We start from the raw sequence: 14,768 nt of genomic DNA, 5'->3' as shown, positions 1-14,768 counted from the left end.
CAGAGATGGAATTAATTCTTAAAATTAATAATCTCTTGATTAGATGCTGGATATAGTGATTTTTGGTGATTTCTTAGTGTATTTAGAGTGTATTCCTGGGCAAGCACTTTTTTGTCTTAATGAAGACTTATAAAGTATCATTTTGTGGCAAATGACTTGACTATATTATTAGTCTGAACTTGCAGAGGGCATTATTCTGCTTCTTTTGTCTTTATCTTTTTCTGATTACTTCTTAGTATTCGAATAATAACGGATGATGCAAAAATAATTGCCAAGCTTGTCATTACAAGACGGAATGAGACGTATTCTGCGATTCTGTCCAGCACATTAAAGGATAGCATGAAGACTGTGAACACATGCGCATATATTAGCATTGCTATAGATGAAGGTGCTCTGAGACCTTCCAGGGTCTCCACATAGTCCAGGATTCTTGGGTTTTTAAGAATCGCGTCTATGTCATTTTCGTACTTCTTGTCGTATGAGAGGTTGTGGTCAAGGATGTCAACAGCCGTGATGTCTTTAAACCTTTTTTTATGCTGTAAAAAGAATGTTGGGAAGCTTGTTGCCTTGAACCGCAGGGAAAGCACTGGATCTGTGTTGAAGTTCAGCTTTTTGATTGTAAAGGCTCCCACTGTGTAATCAGGAAAAGATGAAAGCCATTTTTTGTATGACTCGCAGGCAAGACATGTGCTGTTCTTGCTGTTGTAGTATATAAATATAAGCATGGGCGTGTTGCTGCTAAAGTCATTCACTGTGTAATTCTGAATTTCAGAGAATGTTTCTTTTGAATTTTGGATAAGCGCAAGAAACACAAAGAAAATCGAAATTTTCATAGAAAAAAAATACCCCGCATATTTATTAAAGAATCTTACCAAATACAGTAAGATTACGGGCAATGCCATATTACAATTACGTATTGTTTCAGACTAAGAAAATGAATTTATTAGCGAAATGAATGAGTGCATGGTAAGATAAGAAGTACTTTCATGAAACTCCAAAAAGAGCGAAATTCACGCATGGAGAAAGCATCTCTCTTCCTATGAAGGTTTCTGCTTTTCTTTAATTAAGTAATTAGAGTTTCAGGTTGGAGTATATTTTCTTCATAAGCACTGAATATTCTGGAGACAGCAAGGCGTATTAGTGGGTTATGTGTATATATTAAGCCTATTATTTGCTTTGTTGTTGTTGGTTTCCCTTGCCTTGAGATATATGTATGGGATTGTATTGTTAAGAATTTCTTTCTGTGACTTAATAAAAATGTTTTGTTAAAGATATATCTTGATATTCTGGATCTTTAGTATGTGCATGCTTATAGCTAGAGAGGTATTTTTCTATTCTCCGGCAAGGAAGTGGATTGTATATATGGAAAAAGTACAGATGATTTCGGGTTTTTTTGGGAAGTTAACATAAGAAGATATGCACTGAGGTGTAGCAAGTATTCTAGTTATGCTTGTGTTGGGTTGCTTAGGGGATCAGCAGACCGTTATAAGCAGATGGATAAGTCCAATTATACGGTAACCGAAAATGAAAATTTTTAATGGAAGTGCTTACAAGAAAGAATAACTTGCTGCGAATTAACAGCACAACAGGAAAAGTCTCTGTTGTCAGGAATAACATTACAATGTACAAAAAGACAGACGAGTACACTGTACTGGCCACGCCAAATTATCTGGAAGTACTTTCTGGAAAGAAGCTTTATCTTAGTCTATTCCGAAAGGTAAACAATGTGCACATTCTCCCAAACCCGGGCGCACAGACAAAGAATTCCGTGCGTATATACTTAATAGGAGACCGGTACATAGAGTATTTGGAAGACACCCAGATACAAAGCGAAGTGGAAACATCACGAAACATCAACGACACTTGCATATACAACAACATAATTATAGCTTTGCAGAATAGCAAGATAACACTTTACAGCAAATACTTGAAGAAACTCGACGAGATCAAGGTAAGCATGAAGTACTGCGAGAAAATAAGCATTATAGAGCATAATGGCAAAGGATTAGTAGGGGTGCTCAGCTCCACAGAGAGACGGGTTCTGCTTATATACGGAAAGGAGGTAGCCAAGGACATTAGTGTCTCAAAGCAGGCAAAGAATATAAAGATAGTCACATGGAAAGACAAGCCAATGTGCCTTATATCCGAAGGGAATGCAGTTCGGGTTGTGAGTGCCTTCGATGAGGAAGACAGAATAGTGGAGACAGAGCACATCAGCAACATTACACAAATAGAGTACAAAGACAACACGGTCTACACTATATCCAGCGAGGGCATTGTCTGCTCCTTTAGCATGGATGAGACACTAGCCACTGCTATTTATGTAGATGCAGAGGGATTAGAGAGCATTGGAGTATAGAATAAAGTGTGGATTAGAGTTTTGTAGCAATGGGCCTTTTTTCCTGCTGAATGCTTGTAGTTGCATAGCTCAAAGAAAGAATCCTTCGTTCACAGAATTGGATACTCCATGGAGCATGCAAAAACAACAAAAGGAATCCCAATTCATGCAGTATTAAGCGCATGGATTCAGCTAAAATTCATCCAAAAACAGAAATCTCTTTGTATGCTACTGAATTCCTTCGTAGCCAAATAAATACGTAATTAAAGTAACCACAGATCTCTTATAAATTCATTATAGACTACTTCTTAGGCATCATTGAGCAAAAAGTATTCTAATATAGCTAAAGGTCCTTTAAATGCTTAATTGCTCTTCGTAGGCTTAAGATTCACTTTATATTATATTTTGTCTGTCTCTCTGTGAGCTTGGAATATTGCAAAGAAGAGACTGCTGGAGTGATTCTGCAAATATTTCAATGAGCTTTAAAAATAAAGCCATATTGGCTCTGCTCTAGTTTATTTGTCTCAACTGTCTCTAAAAAGTCACAGAGATATGCCTTGGGTCTAGTGCCTAATCTATACGTAATGGTCATAATGTACTGCATAAATTACTTCTTCTTCTGGCTGTGACCAAAAGTAGAAGGGAATTTCTTGTCAGTGCTGTTTCAAATACTGTCTTTGTTCTGTGGTAAGAAGCCATTCCAGAGAATATTTGAGAGACATTCAGGTTGAAATTCAGGAATCTGAGCATAAAGGATGTTTCTTCTTACCAAACAATAGCACAGAGTATCTATAATTTAAAGAAGGCCTTTTAGATTTAGATTTAGGTATTTAAACTTCATACTATGTCATGGGGTAAACTTGGGTGAATTTTGGCCTTGTCTGTCATTTTTCAATTATTTTTCTAGTGTACATATGAATTATTTTATTTTTTTCTCTACTAAAGAATCTAAAAATATAATCTGTATACTTTTATGTCTTTGCACTGAAGGGCTTTGATATTTCTATTTTCTATCAAAAGCACACGAAAATCAAAATACATGCACAATCGAAGGACCATGCAAAGAGAGCCCATCAGACTGGATAAATGAACTGGTGTGTCGCATTTATATAAGTAGCAATACAGCGAACGGAATAGTGAATTAGACTAAGTATTTGGGCAACCTTGTATACTCGTTTATTTAAGGTGTACTAGGTTGGTGTATAGTCAAAAATAGTAGATGCAAAGTATAAGCATAATGTAGATACCTATGAAACTTCTGGTGTTTGAGTTTGTACTCAAAAAAGGCAGTCCATTTAAATCTTATACCAGTAGACATGCTATTTACTATGCAATTTATATTGTAGAGAACAAATAGCAATACATATTTAGAGATTCAATCTATGTTAAAGAATAGCTAATAGGCCAGCCAAAAGCTTTTCGCATTTTATTCTTTTTTATGAAGTTATATTCAGAAAAGGCTGCGCTTATGTAAAGATTTAAGAAAGGTTTTCAGTGCTTTGCTAAAGAAAACTGAACTAAACCCCATGAATAGTCTATTAAAAAGAAAGCATATGTTATATAGAAAGAAATAGAATAGATATTTTAAACACTGCAAGAGGCAGAGAAAGGCAGAAGAAACAAGAAATGTATAGCAAAAGCTATTTATTCAAGGGTCATAGATATATTACTATATATATGAAGGATTATGGGTAGTAACTTTGTATTATATAGGCATACCGTGTGCAACTATATGTAACATTTGGATGTACCGGTTGTATAGGCAGCCTCAGAAATTATGTCTTTCTAGACGCCTAGTCTGGGCGGCTTCCATTCAGGATCTGAAAATGCTTTTCTAAATTTTGCCCTATTAAGTATAAGTGATTCTAAAGTAGGGCATTTCAACTTATTATGTGTATTAAAACAGTTTAACTTGCTTAGAATAGAATATATACGATTGAACTTAAGTGAATCACGCCGTCTGCATGCATCATTTAGATGCATATTAATTATCTTCACGAAATTTTCAATACCGAAAGGGGTCATTTTGACAATATAGGTAGGAAGCACCGCATAGTATAAAGGCAATTTGTGAAGGAAGCAGATCGTTTCATGTATGAATTTCATGTTCTGATTGGTCAGTTTAGATTCCTGGCAAGCTATGTAAAGACACATGTAATAAATTGATTCTACTTCGCGTGGGAATTCGAAAAATGGTTTTTTAAGCACCTTGCGTCTGTTCTTACACATATGCTTGCATAGTTCTTCAAGGTAGAAAGTTGAAGTAAAATTATTAGTTAACAGCATGACAAAGTCGATAGTTTCGTAATAGTTTAGCTGCGACAAAATCATAGATATAGTATTCTTGTTGGGCAAATCTTCTAGGTCTAAGTGTATTCTTATCCAGCAGAAAATACGATTTGGGTCTTTTAAAGCTAGAGCATACTTTAGAAGTAGGGAAGCAATGTTGATATCAGTTTCGCACTTAGGATATATGCCTGAAAGCATACTTTCTGGTAAGTTAGGAAAGTAATTTTGGTCAATGCCTACATGTGACAGGATAGGCAAAAGCAGGTTTTTTACCTCTACAGATTTTTTGTTAAACGATATGCTTCCTATTAAATTGTTAATATACCGTAATACTCTAATGAACTTGTTTGGTTCTTTAAGTGAAATATCTGTTGCAATAGAAAGAAAGCATGTTATTGCATTAATTTTATGGCGAAGTGTATTAATTTTTCCATAAAGATGCATTGTGTTGAAATGTTCTAGCTCTTTTTCTTTCAGTTGTCTGATTGTGTGGTCTGATATAATCTTATCCTGTATTAGTAGTTTACTATTGTGGATCATATTAAGGATATGTGTATGATACATATAAGCTATGAATGTTTTGGGAGTGCTCTTAAGTACTGTATCTTCTATTTTTGTTAGCTCATCTTTCTCTTCTTCAGCCATCACCATGCATGCTGTTGGAATGGACATACTTGTGGCATTCTGGTCTGTTTTAAATTTAAATAAAACTTTCTCGCGGTTATATGTGTAGCACACATTTATGTCTCCAAATATTTCTATCCTATCATTGTAGCTTTCTATTTTTAGCTGATGGAAAGACACCTCTATATTTTTCTTGAGCTGGCCAAACACGTCCATTTTTTCATCCTTCTTAATATTAAACATTAATCCAAAGAAGAATTCAATAAAGTACTTCAAACATTCTTTGGCATCTATATATTTCTCTCGATCATGTTCATTAATACTATCAGTGGATTTCACATTTAGTATTTTCTCGAGATCATCCAGTATATTCAGAAACTCTTTTTGATAATTTTTGTGGATAGTATATACCATAAACCTAAATATATTCAGGAAGCCATTGTCAATAAATTCTCCAGATAGTTCAACATTTGTCTTATTGGTAATCTTTTTGATTATATAATTCCAACGAGATACTATGCGTCCATCTAGAAGTGTATCTGAGGTCAGACATGTAGAAAAAAAGTTGCCTACATCTGGATTAGCTACTTTTAATGCGTATCTGTCAGTTTGATATTTTGCATCATTACTATGGAACCAGAATTTGAAAAGAGTCACCAGTGAAATATTAGGAGTGTCAACTAATATTTCGTCTATATAGCTTAAAATAGTCTCTTCTGAATCTATCCTAAATAATCTTACTAATTTTGTATCTGTGGCTGTTAGTGCTTTTCCAAGTGTTCGAATGCACAGTTGTTTTGGTTGCGTAAGAATATCATCTATTTGCATGAGAAAATCTATTTGTTCGTTATAAATACTCGTAACACTTACATCAATGCAGAAGAAATTGTTATAGATGTCTTGTGGGGGGATAATTGAGTTTAATTTTCTCCTCTCTATTTTTTTGACATTTTTTTCTTCTACTTTAACCTGGACCGGTATAGCTTTATATTTAAAGAAGTGCATTAGATCCTTAGGGACTTTTTTGAAAACTGTCTTGAAAGTTTTAACCTTGAACTCAGATGCTTGTTGTTTGATTATTTCTGGAATATTCACGGTTAAATCATTGGGAGTATCTACTTGATCAGGTATATCTTCCATGCTCATATATCTTTGCAGATTGTTGTATATAATTTTGATAAAGCTGTTCATTGCTTGTATGCTATCAATGTATTCATATATATATGCTTGAATAAGCCACTTTGGAGTGTTAAGAAACCTTCCTTGTTGGAATCTTTCAAAAGTCTTAGGATCAGAATATTTCCCTCCTGATAAAAAGATTGGATTTGCCCTGTTATTTATAAAAAACTCGATGATTTTAATGGAGCTTTCATATCTATCAATCTTTTTAACTGGTTTTGCCCTTCTGAATAGCTTTTTTTTGGGAACAGATTTGTTGAGATTCAAGTCAACGTGTTGAAAGTTTCCATCTTCTATTTCTATTACAATTTCCTTTTCATAATCATTATTAGTTCTTATCTCCATAAAAGAATCCATTCCCTCAGAGATAAGCAGTAAATTCGCCAAAATATGAAGGTCTAAAGAACTTCTGCTGTTACTCTTAAGAAAGTTGTAAAAGCAATTCCTTGGGACTTCATTATGGTATGCTGTGACTGAGTCCTTATACGGATAAAACAGACTAATTAATACATTGTGATACCGTTCAAGGTATATAAATAACTCATTCCCTTTTAGAGTTTCTAGATATGCTCTGTCTCCTAAAGGATTTCTTTCATTATGGTATAAGAGCGGCCCTTCATCTTGCTTCACTTCTTGTATTTTGTAGTCTGTACTTATCTCAGGGGAGAATAGTCTTTTGTTGTATGTGTATCCACTTTCCTTGCTTATATATCCTCGCAAAGGGTTCAGTGGCCCATCCGGGTTTATTACTATCTTACGGTGGTCTTTGTCTACAGCAACCTTCGTTGTAAGAACTGCGCCTATATCTGGGACTGACAGACATCTTGGTGTAATTGGCTTAAACAGACAAATAGTCTGTAGTGTGAGTAGTATATGGTGTGTAAATCTTTTCTTGAATAGTCTCATTTGTAGTACCTAATATTAAACTAATTTCTCTTTAAATAGACCGAAATAACAGATAAGCAATAAAATACTCTTTATTTATTTGTATATATTGATATATTTCTTGTTTATATTTCCACATTCCATCAGCACTAGAAAGACTGTCTGCTAGGGAATTCTGTAGAAGAGTGTGAAAAATAAACAAATAAGTCTGCTTAAAGAGAGTATTTTAGTCCACACTGCAAGTATACTGTGTGAATTATTCTGTGAAAGTCCGTATATTTCTGTGTGCTAGCCAGAACATCAAAGCATTCACTTATTCATTAATGCACCTGCATATTACGCACTACAGAATGGTATAATAAGCAGATTTACAACAGTCACAAAGGCATTAACATATTTTAACACAGTTTGGTTATTTTTGGTTATATTTCATGTGCTTTAAGTGCTGCTATTTGGGAGTGTGGTTTGCTTATAACCCGAATTCTCATAAAATTATTTGGCATGAGAATATAGACACAAGAAAGACAGGAAAGACAGGAATATTATAGAGTCTGGTAATATTCTTACTTCTTAAACCTAAATCTACAGGATCACCCATATAAGGAAGCACTTTGGAATATATAATTTAAAAGGCCTTTATAATTTCAAGAGAAAGTATTAAAGAAGAAAATAAAAGCTTAAGAAAAAAGGATACAATTCACAGTGCACCCATGCATATCCAAAATATAACCAGAATCCTTAAAAGCACACTCTTTATTCTACACTACTAAATATCTGGAATATTTCCCTGTTTATGCGCACTAATTATTATGCTTTATTTGTATAGTAGAATACACTTGCAAACCCATAAATAAACACGTGATTATTCTGCTGTTTATTTACAAAGTGCTTAAATCTGTTCAAAAATTAAACTAGTTCATCAGGCAAAGGAACAAACAAAAACAAATCTATATACTGTAATACAAATAGAAAATCAAAATAAGAAGAAAAAAGTACAAATTATATCTAGCATATTCGGGTTATATTAGGATATATTCAGCTGCTAACTTAAGAATATGCCTATTTCTCTTCTATTAAATGACTGAATATTCACACAGGTCTTCCAGAATTTAAAGAAAATTACTAGAAAGCACAAAGGAATATCTGTTAATATCTAAGCACATCCTTCCTAGAGAGAATTAAAAGTGACTGTATACTTAAATCCAGCCCATCCCACAGAAGCAGACTAATTCTCTAATAAATAATTTGAATAACCCAAAATTTAGACTATCTACTGTACTAGAACCCGAATATAACACGAATAAAAATAAGCACATAATAAGCAAGCTAACAGACTAATAAGTATATTTCACAAAAAGCAGAAGTATATATATGCTTATTCCCAAAGAGTTTAGTCTAGCAGAATATCCAGAATATATCCAGAATACATCCAGAATACAGAATATAATCACTAGAATATCCATCATATTATGGCGGCAGTAGAATCTCTCATGGTTATTCTGAGACCACAAGAGTCCATCAGTGATATAATCCGAATATTCTTCGTATACTAGAAGACTAAGATATCTTCAAAAATATAATAATAAACTCCTTTTGATAAGCACTCTTATTTACTATCTGGCTATAAACTACTATCTTCTGCCTGAAATATCACTTCCTATGCACTTTAGTCGTACCCTGCAGGATAGAATATTTTTCTCATTATTTTCATTATTTCACTGCATGGAGAGTGAAGGATTTCCATAAACTAAGCAGCCACTAAGGAATAAGAAGAGCCAGAAAAGAAGGAAATTAAAGAAGAAGTAAAGAGAATTATAATAGAGTATAAGAAGGGTCTAGAAGGAGCATAAAGAAGGGTGGCTCCGGGAATCGAACCCGGCACCTCGTGCACCCGAAGCACAAATCATACCACTAGACCAAGCCACCACTAAAATTCAGGGGGTTTCAGTCCTTCCCCGCGTCCCCTGCGAAAAAATAAAGCATTTACTTTTTTTTAGGCCATGATGATGAACCGAGCAGTGAGAGTAGGTGGAAAGAAGGCACCAAGAAGGGCACCAACCAAGAAGCAGGTAGATGCAGATAATGATAAAGGATTTTTAACAGCCCTCTCTGCAAATGGATATAAATGCAGTGAAGTCAAGGATGTAAACTGCTGCAGTTTCATGGCAGACACAGATTCCGTTATAAGCTACCAAGAGCCAGAAGTAAAGGCAGTCACCAAGGACAACGTAATAATTGGGTACATTGTCAAAGGAAAGGGTGAATTACTTGGGGAAAACAACAAGAACTTTGACCTAGACTCAATCATAAAGTACCTTGCTACAAAGGGGGTGAACATAGAAGGACTAGTTGAGAAGGTAAAGGAAGGAGACAAGAAGGCCCTTGAGGAGATTCTTGATTTGGTCAAGGCAGCTGCCATTGAGGAGGACAAGGAGAAGGAAGAGAAGGAAGAAAAGACTGAGTAATCCGAATATTTAAACTAATCGTATTTAGATGGAGGTATTCATAAGAATATCAAAAGAATAAAAACCATATGATAATAGTTCCATAGACTGCACTGGCCACCTCTGGCTTAAATTATTCCCAAATGCACCCTTCTTCTTTGGAGTCACAGAGACAGACAGACTGTGAATATATTTGCACTTAGTCTTGGTCCGTGTAAATTGAGGTTTTATTAGGAGATATTTATCATGGAGTATTTTCATGTCTGCTGCATACTCTGCATCTATGACATCTCCTGGTGTCCGTTATTTTCCTTCAATGTGTCCGTTATTTTCCTTCAATGTGTCCGTTATTTTCCTTCAATTTTTCTGCTGTTTTGCTAATTAATTTTATGCAGAGGGATATTCATTACAGAAAAGCAAAGAGTGAAGGGTACAGGGCAAGAAGTGCATATAAATTACTGGAAATAATTGAGGAATATAATGTCTTAGTGGGTGTCTCCACAGTAATTGACTTATGTGCTGCGCCTGGGAGCTGGAGCCAAGTCATCAAGGAAAGACTGCCAGACGCGAAATTGCTCTCTGTGGACTTGCAGGATATTGAGCCCATCTCAGATGCAATTATCCTGAAGGGCGACATAACAGCAGATTCTACTATTTCCCAGATAAAAGATGCTTTTAAGCAGAAGGTAGACTTAATCTTATGCGACGGTGCCCCAGAAGTCACAGGCCTGCATGACTTAGATGAGTACTTCCATTCCTCCTTGATACAGGCATCCTGCCGTCTGTCAAGCCAGCTTCTTTCTCCTGCTGGGTGTTTCATCACAAAAGTCTTCACTGGTGACTCTCCGAATATTCTGATGGAAGACCTTAAAGAATACTTTATGGACGTGATAATTGTAAAACCAAAAAGTAGCAGAATAAAAAGTAAAGAAGCCTTTGCAATATGCCACAAAATAAAGAGCATGCAGGAATAGCATAGGAATAGAGTATGCACAGGATATTTACAACAAATTCGTGTGAAGTAAATTCACAGAGACTTAAGAAACTTAAGATACAGAATAATTAAATAATACAGCCTGGGAGTATACTATTTCCTAACTCAGGTTATATTAGGCTTGTGTGTAGTGCAGTTTATTCTGTTGCAAGATATTTCCTATCTTATAAAATTCCAAAGAAATAATTCTTCAAGAGACATGAATAAGCAGGTGATTAATCTATGAATAAAGAAGGCATTTATGCTTACAAAATAAAAGAGATATATTCCATAAGATATAGACTAAATTATCTTCTATAAATTATAGTTGTATTTTAGTTCTTTACTTGAAATAAATTTACCATAGAGGTTTTCACTCTGCTTAAATATATTTATGCAGTAGCCAGAAATAATTGAATTTAACACTTTCACTAAAGCACTCACTAGAAGGGTTTTTGTGTTATTTCTGTTATAAAAGTACATATATCTGGGTTTAAATTGAATGAAAATTCCCATCCTGCAGAAAGACTAAAACTCTTTATTTCTCACGTGTGCTCAATATTGTCTGAATATTGTCTCATATTCGGGTTATATCTGGGTTAGTACTGTCTTATATTCGGGTTCTATTCGGGTTCTATTCGGGTTATATTCATTAATAGAAAGCATGAGATTATTCTGTCACTGACTAATTTATTCTAAATTTCGGTTATATTATGTATCTCCATCTGACTTGAATGGGATTATTTAAATATTCTGGTGAAATAGATGATTCAAAGTAATTTAGTAGCCTACTATAGGCAATTACACTTATAATGTCATCCTCAGAGCATAAAAGAGATTTCTTCTCTTTCAAAGTATAAAAGGTCTTTTTTATGTGCGAATCGAATAAACCGTCCTTGAACCGGTCTGTGCTTTGTAAGTCATCCTTGCATATAAAGTTGTACGTTAACTTAAGGAATTCTGAAGACGTAGGGCGCAAATTAGTGCATGCATGGATAAACCAAGAGATATACACGAAGTTAGTCCATCCTAAGTCATCTGTCTTCTTGGTTTCTTCAATTACAGACCTAATTTCCAATAAGTCCCTGATACTTCCTTCATTCTGTATAGTATTAAAGAGTTCTCTGTTTGCTGATGAGTACAACAAGGAATAGTGCAGATTTCTATTAACCATATCTATTTTTAGATAGTTGCACAAGGTTTTAACTGAAAAAGACACTGGATAATGTATTACTATACTCTGGTAGACATAAGATAAATCAAGCTGGAATATTTCAACTTCAGAAAGATGCTCACCTGGCTTAAATCCAAGCTTAGGGAAGTATTTCTGCCAGTTTCCATGGAAGGGCAGCATCTTTATCACCTGGCACCATGTAATAGAATCATTTAATGTAAGACTTCCCAGGATATTTGAAGTGAAGCGAGTAAGAGGATCATTTGGTGCCAAATACTCTTCTATTGTGTAGATCATAAATGCATCAATAATAGCCATCTTTCTATCTGTATCGATGAGTTTCCCAATTAAGAACATTTTACAGATATTTTTTGTTTTTTCATTTAAAATTGTGTCTATCTTCTCTTTAAAATCATTTAAGTGAGTGAAGCAGTTTTTTTTAAAATTGTTCAATTCTGCAGTCACGTACTGTGTGACAATATATCCTGTGTAACTGTCCATGGATTTATAAATATTTCTTATTTCTTGGTAATTCTCTTGGATTTGCACAGATTCACATGGTGACAAAGCAAGGAGTGTTAGGCCTGTATGACCTTCTTCCACATCCAAACTAATTCCATTCTCTACCCCATCAAATGTATATTTAATACTGATTTCAGTGAAAATATCCACGTTACCATTTGATCTTTCACCAATTTCCATGCTAGCACACTCTACTTCCACGTCTTTATTATAAGAGAGTGTTTTAATGATAGATTCCATCATATTTGTGATTCTTTCTGTCTGAGTCTCATTTAAGTCTTCTTTCTTGCAGACTTCTTCAATGTATTTGACTAATTTTAGTATTTCTTTCTTCTCTCCTGTTATCTCTGCAACTGCCAAGAATATATTTGCAACCCCAGATATAAGTTCATTTTTAGTCTGCTTGTAGTTAATCTTGTCATTCTTTAAGCAAGCAACAACCTTGCTCCATTTCTTGTGCATTTCAAAGTCTGTGGTCTCTGTGGGTCTAGAATATTCTTTAAAGAACTCTTTCAGCTCATCACTTATTCCTGCACCCATGTGACTAGTTTCGTACTTTTTTGTCTTTGGGTTGTATGCCAGGCAGCAAAATAGACCAAGAAGGGCTGTCTCTACACAATTACTGTAGTACATGGTTTTGCTAGATTCAAATCCAGTTCTGTCAATTTTGAATTGTGGCACTCTAGTGTACTGCGGCAGTTGACTAGAATTATAAAATGGAAATTTAGCATTTTCATTTTTGGCTTGGACAAGATTACAGAGAGATCTAATGTACTTTATATTCTCACTAAGTGTGTCCTTGCTTAAGAATAATTTACTGAATATTCTGTTCTTTTTATCTTTCTTCTTTCCACTCAAACTGTTTTCTTTAGTCATCTGATCAACCAGTAATTCATACACTGCTTCTACAAATTCTTTGTATCCTTGTGCTGTGTCAATGAACTCGTATATATACGTCTGTATAAGGAAGGCTGCATTATTAAGAAATGATCCACTCTCAAAGTCTTCTCTTGTGGCTGGCATTGCAAATTTGCCTTCTTTCTTTAGAAATTGTTTGTCTCTGCAGCGTATGTAGAAGTTGACAATTTCAGATGCTTCTTTTTGGGTTATTTTATCACTGTGCTGATTAGTAAATGGATCTATACCTGCAGCATACATCTCTACATCCACAAACACTTTCTCCTTGTCTGTTTTACTTTTTATCACTAGCTTCTTTTTCTCTCCTGTATTGTCTATATTTATTTTAATGTCAACGCCTTCTGAGAGAAGAAGAAGTGAAGCAAGAATGTATTTTGTGTGATTCTTAACGTGTTCTGCCCTTAAGAAGTTCGTAAGTGTATCTGCTCTGCCTGCCTCAATGGAAAGGTCTCCATTCACAGAAGGAAACATCTTTATTAACTGCATGTGGTAAGTACTAAGATACTTGTCTTCTGGGGTCTTTGTGTCTAAGTCTTCATATACTTTGTCATTCACGGGTGTTCTTGTAAAGTTGTACTCTTGCTTATTTCTGCTTGATAGTCTTTTCTTGGAGAGTGCATAGTTTGTCTCTATTTCCGGGGAGTAAAACCGTTTATTATGCATATATCCATTTCTATGACCAATATATCCACAGAGCAAATTAAGAGGTCCTTCTGGGTTAATAATCATATCTTGTTTCTCACCAATAAATGTCCCATGAACCTCCTTTATATCATCTACTGATATTTTAGTGAGCACACTTTGCACCATCATTATTTTCAGAAGTATTCTGCTGATCATATAAAAACTGAAAAAAGATTTCTTTTTTAACCGACAATTAATTAAAATAATAACGGAACAATTATCCATATATCAATAAAATAATCCCAAATAATCACATATATCAATCAAATACACATATTACATCAGTATATTAGTCAGAGTGCATGAATAGAATGAGTATATTATCCCAAGTGTATTGTATATTTATTAGCTTCTAGTGTGTTTTAGTAGTAATTTATAGTAATTTATAGCGAGCTTTACTAGTAGAGCAATGTCCTGTTGTATTTGTGACTAATTTTTATTAATTTCTAGTAATTTATAGTAGTATAGACTAAGCTAGTAGTAAGCTACTAGTATTTTTTTAGTAAAATATACTAGTAGAGCAATATCCTGTTGTATTTGTGACTAAAATATACTAAAATAAAATAAATTTTACTAGTACTACAATACTCTGTTGTAGCATAGACTAACCTACTAGTGAAATAGAATAATTTTTTAGTAAAATATACTAGTAGAGCAATACCCCGTTGTAACATAGACTAACCTACTAGTAAAATACACTAAAGTATTCTATTAGCAAGACAATATCCTGTTGTAGCA

The 14,768-nt window shown here is 34.4% G+C and overlaps 6 protein-coding genes and 1 non-coding gene across 7 annotated transcripts; 3 read left to right on the top strand and 4 right to left on the bottom strand.

Annotated features, from left to right (window-relative positions):
- Positions 1 to 191: 191 nt before the first annotated feature.
- Positions 192 to 833, bottom strand: NESG_02009 (uncharacterized protein; the record flags this gene model as incomplete). Its single annotated transcript, XM_053049623.1, has 1 exon — positions 192 to 833. The coding sequence occupies one exon, from the start codon at positions 831 to 833 to the stop codon at positions 192 to 194; it is 642 nt and encodes a 213-aa protein (XP_052903794.1).
- A 704-nt stretch (positions 834 to 1,537) lies between these two features.
- Positions 1,538 to 2,359, top strand: NESG_02008 (uncharacterized protein; the record flags this gene model as incomplete). Its single annotated transcript, XM_053049622.1, has 1 exon — positions 1,538 to 2,359. One exon carries the CDS (start codon positions 1,538 to 1,540, stop codon positions 2,357 to 2,359), a length of 822 nt encoding a protein of 273 aa, XP_052903793.1.
- A 1,764-nt stretch (positions 2,360 to 4,123) lies between these two features.
- Positions 4,124 to 7,336, bottom strand: NESG_02007 (uncharacterized protein; the record flags this gene model as incomplete). The annotated part of the gene is made up of 1 exon (XM_053049621.1): positions 4,124 to 7,336. The coding sequence occupies one exon, from the start codon at positions 7,334 to 7,336 to the stop codon at positions 4,124 to 4,126; it is 3,213 nt and encodes a 1,070-aa protein (XP_052903792.1).
- A 1,833-nt stretch (positions 7,337 to 9,169) lies between these two features.
- Positions 9,170 to 9,241, bottom strand: NESG_02006. The gene has a single exon. It is a non-coding gene; the product is annotated as a tRNA-Pro (tRNA).
- Positions 9,242 to 9,321: 80 nt separating this feature from the next.
- Positions 9,322 to 9,780, top strand: NESG_02005 (uncharacterized protein; the record flags this gene model as incomplete). The annotated part of the gene is made up of 1 exon (XM_053049620.1): positions 9,322 to 9,780. One exon carries the CDS (start codon positions 9,322 to 9,324, stop codon positions 9,778 to 9,780), a length of 459 nt encoding a protein of 152 aa, XP_052903791.1.
- A 353-nt stretch (positions 9,781 to 10,133) lies between these two features.
- Positions 10,134 to 10,733, top strand: NESG_02004 (ribosomal RNA large subunit methyltransferase J; the record flags this gene model as incomplete). The annotated part of the gene is made up of 1 exon (XM_053049619.1): positions 10,134 to 10,733. One exon carries the CDS (start codon positions 10,134 to 10,136, stop codon positions 10,731 to 10,733), a length of 600 nt encoding a protein of 199 aa, XP_052903790.1.
- A 705-nt stretch (positions 10,734 to 11,438) lies between these two features.
- On the bottom strand, positions 11,439 to 14,255 carry NESG_02003 (uncharacterized protein; the record flags this gene model as incomplete). Its single annotated transcript, XM_053049618.1, has 1 exon — positions 11,439 to 14,255. The coding sequence occupies one exon, from the start codon at positions 14,253 to 14,255 to the stop codon at positions 11,439 to 11,441; it is 2,817 nt and encodes a 938-aa protein (XP_052903789.1).
- Positions 14,256 to 14,768: the final 513 nt, after the last annotated feature.

This window comes from Nematocida ausubeli, assembly GCF_000738915.1.
Source record: "Nematocida ausubeli strain ERTm6 chromosome Unknown supercont2.5, whole genome shotgun sequence".
In the NCBI taxonomy this organism is placed as follows: Eukaryota; Fungi; Microsporidia; genus Nematocida; species Nematocida ausubeli.
This window is presented reverse-complemented; position numbering and strand designations above follow the sequence as displayed.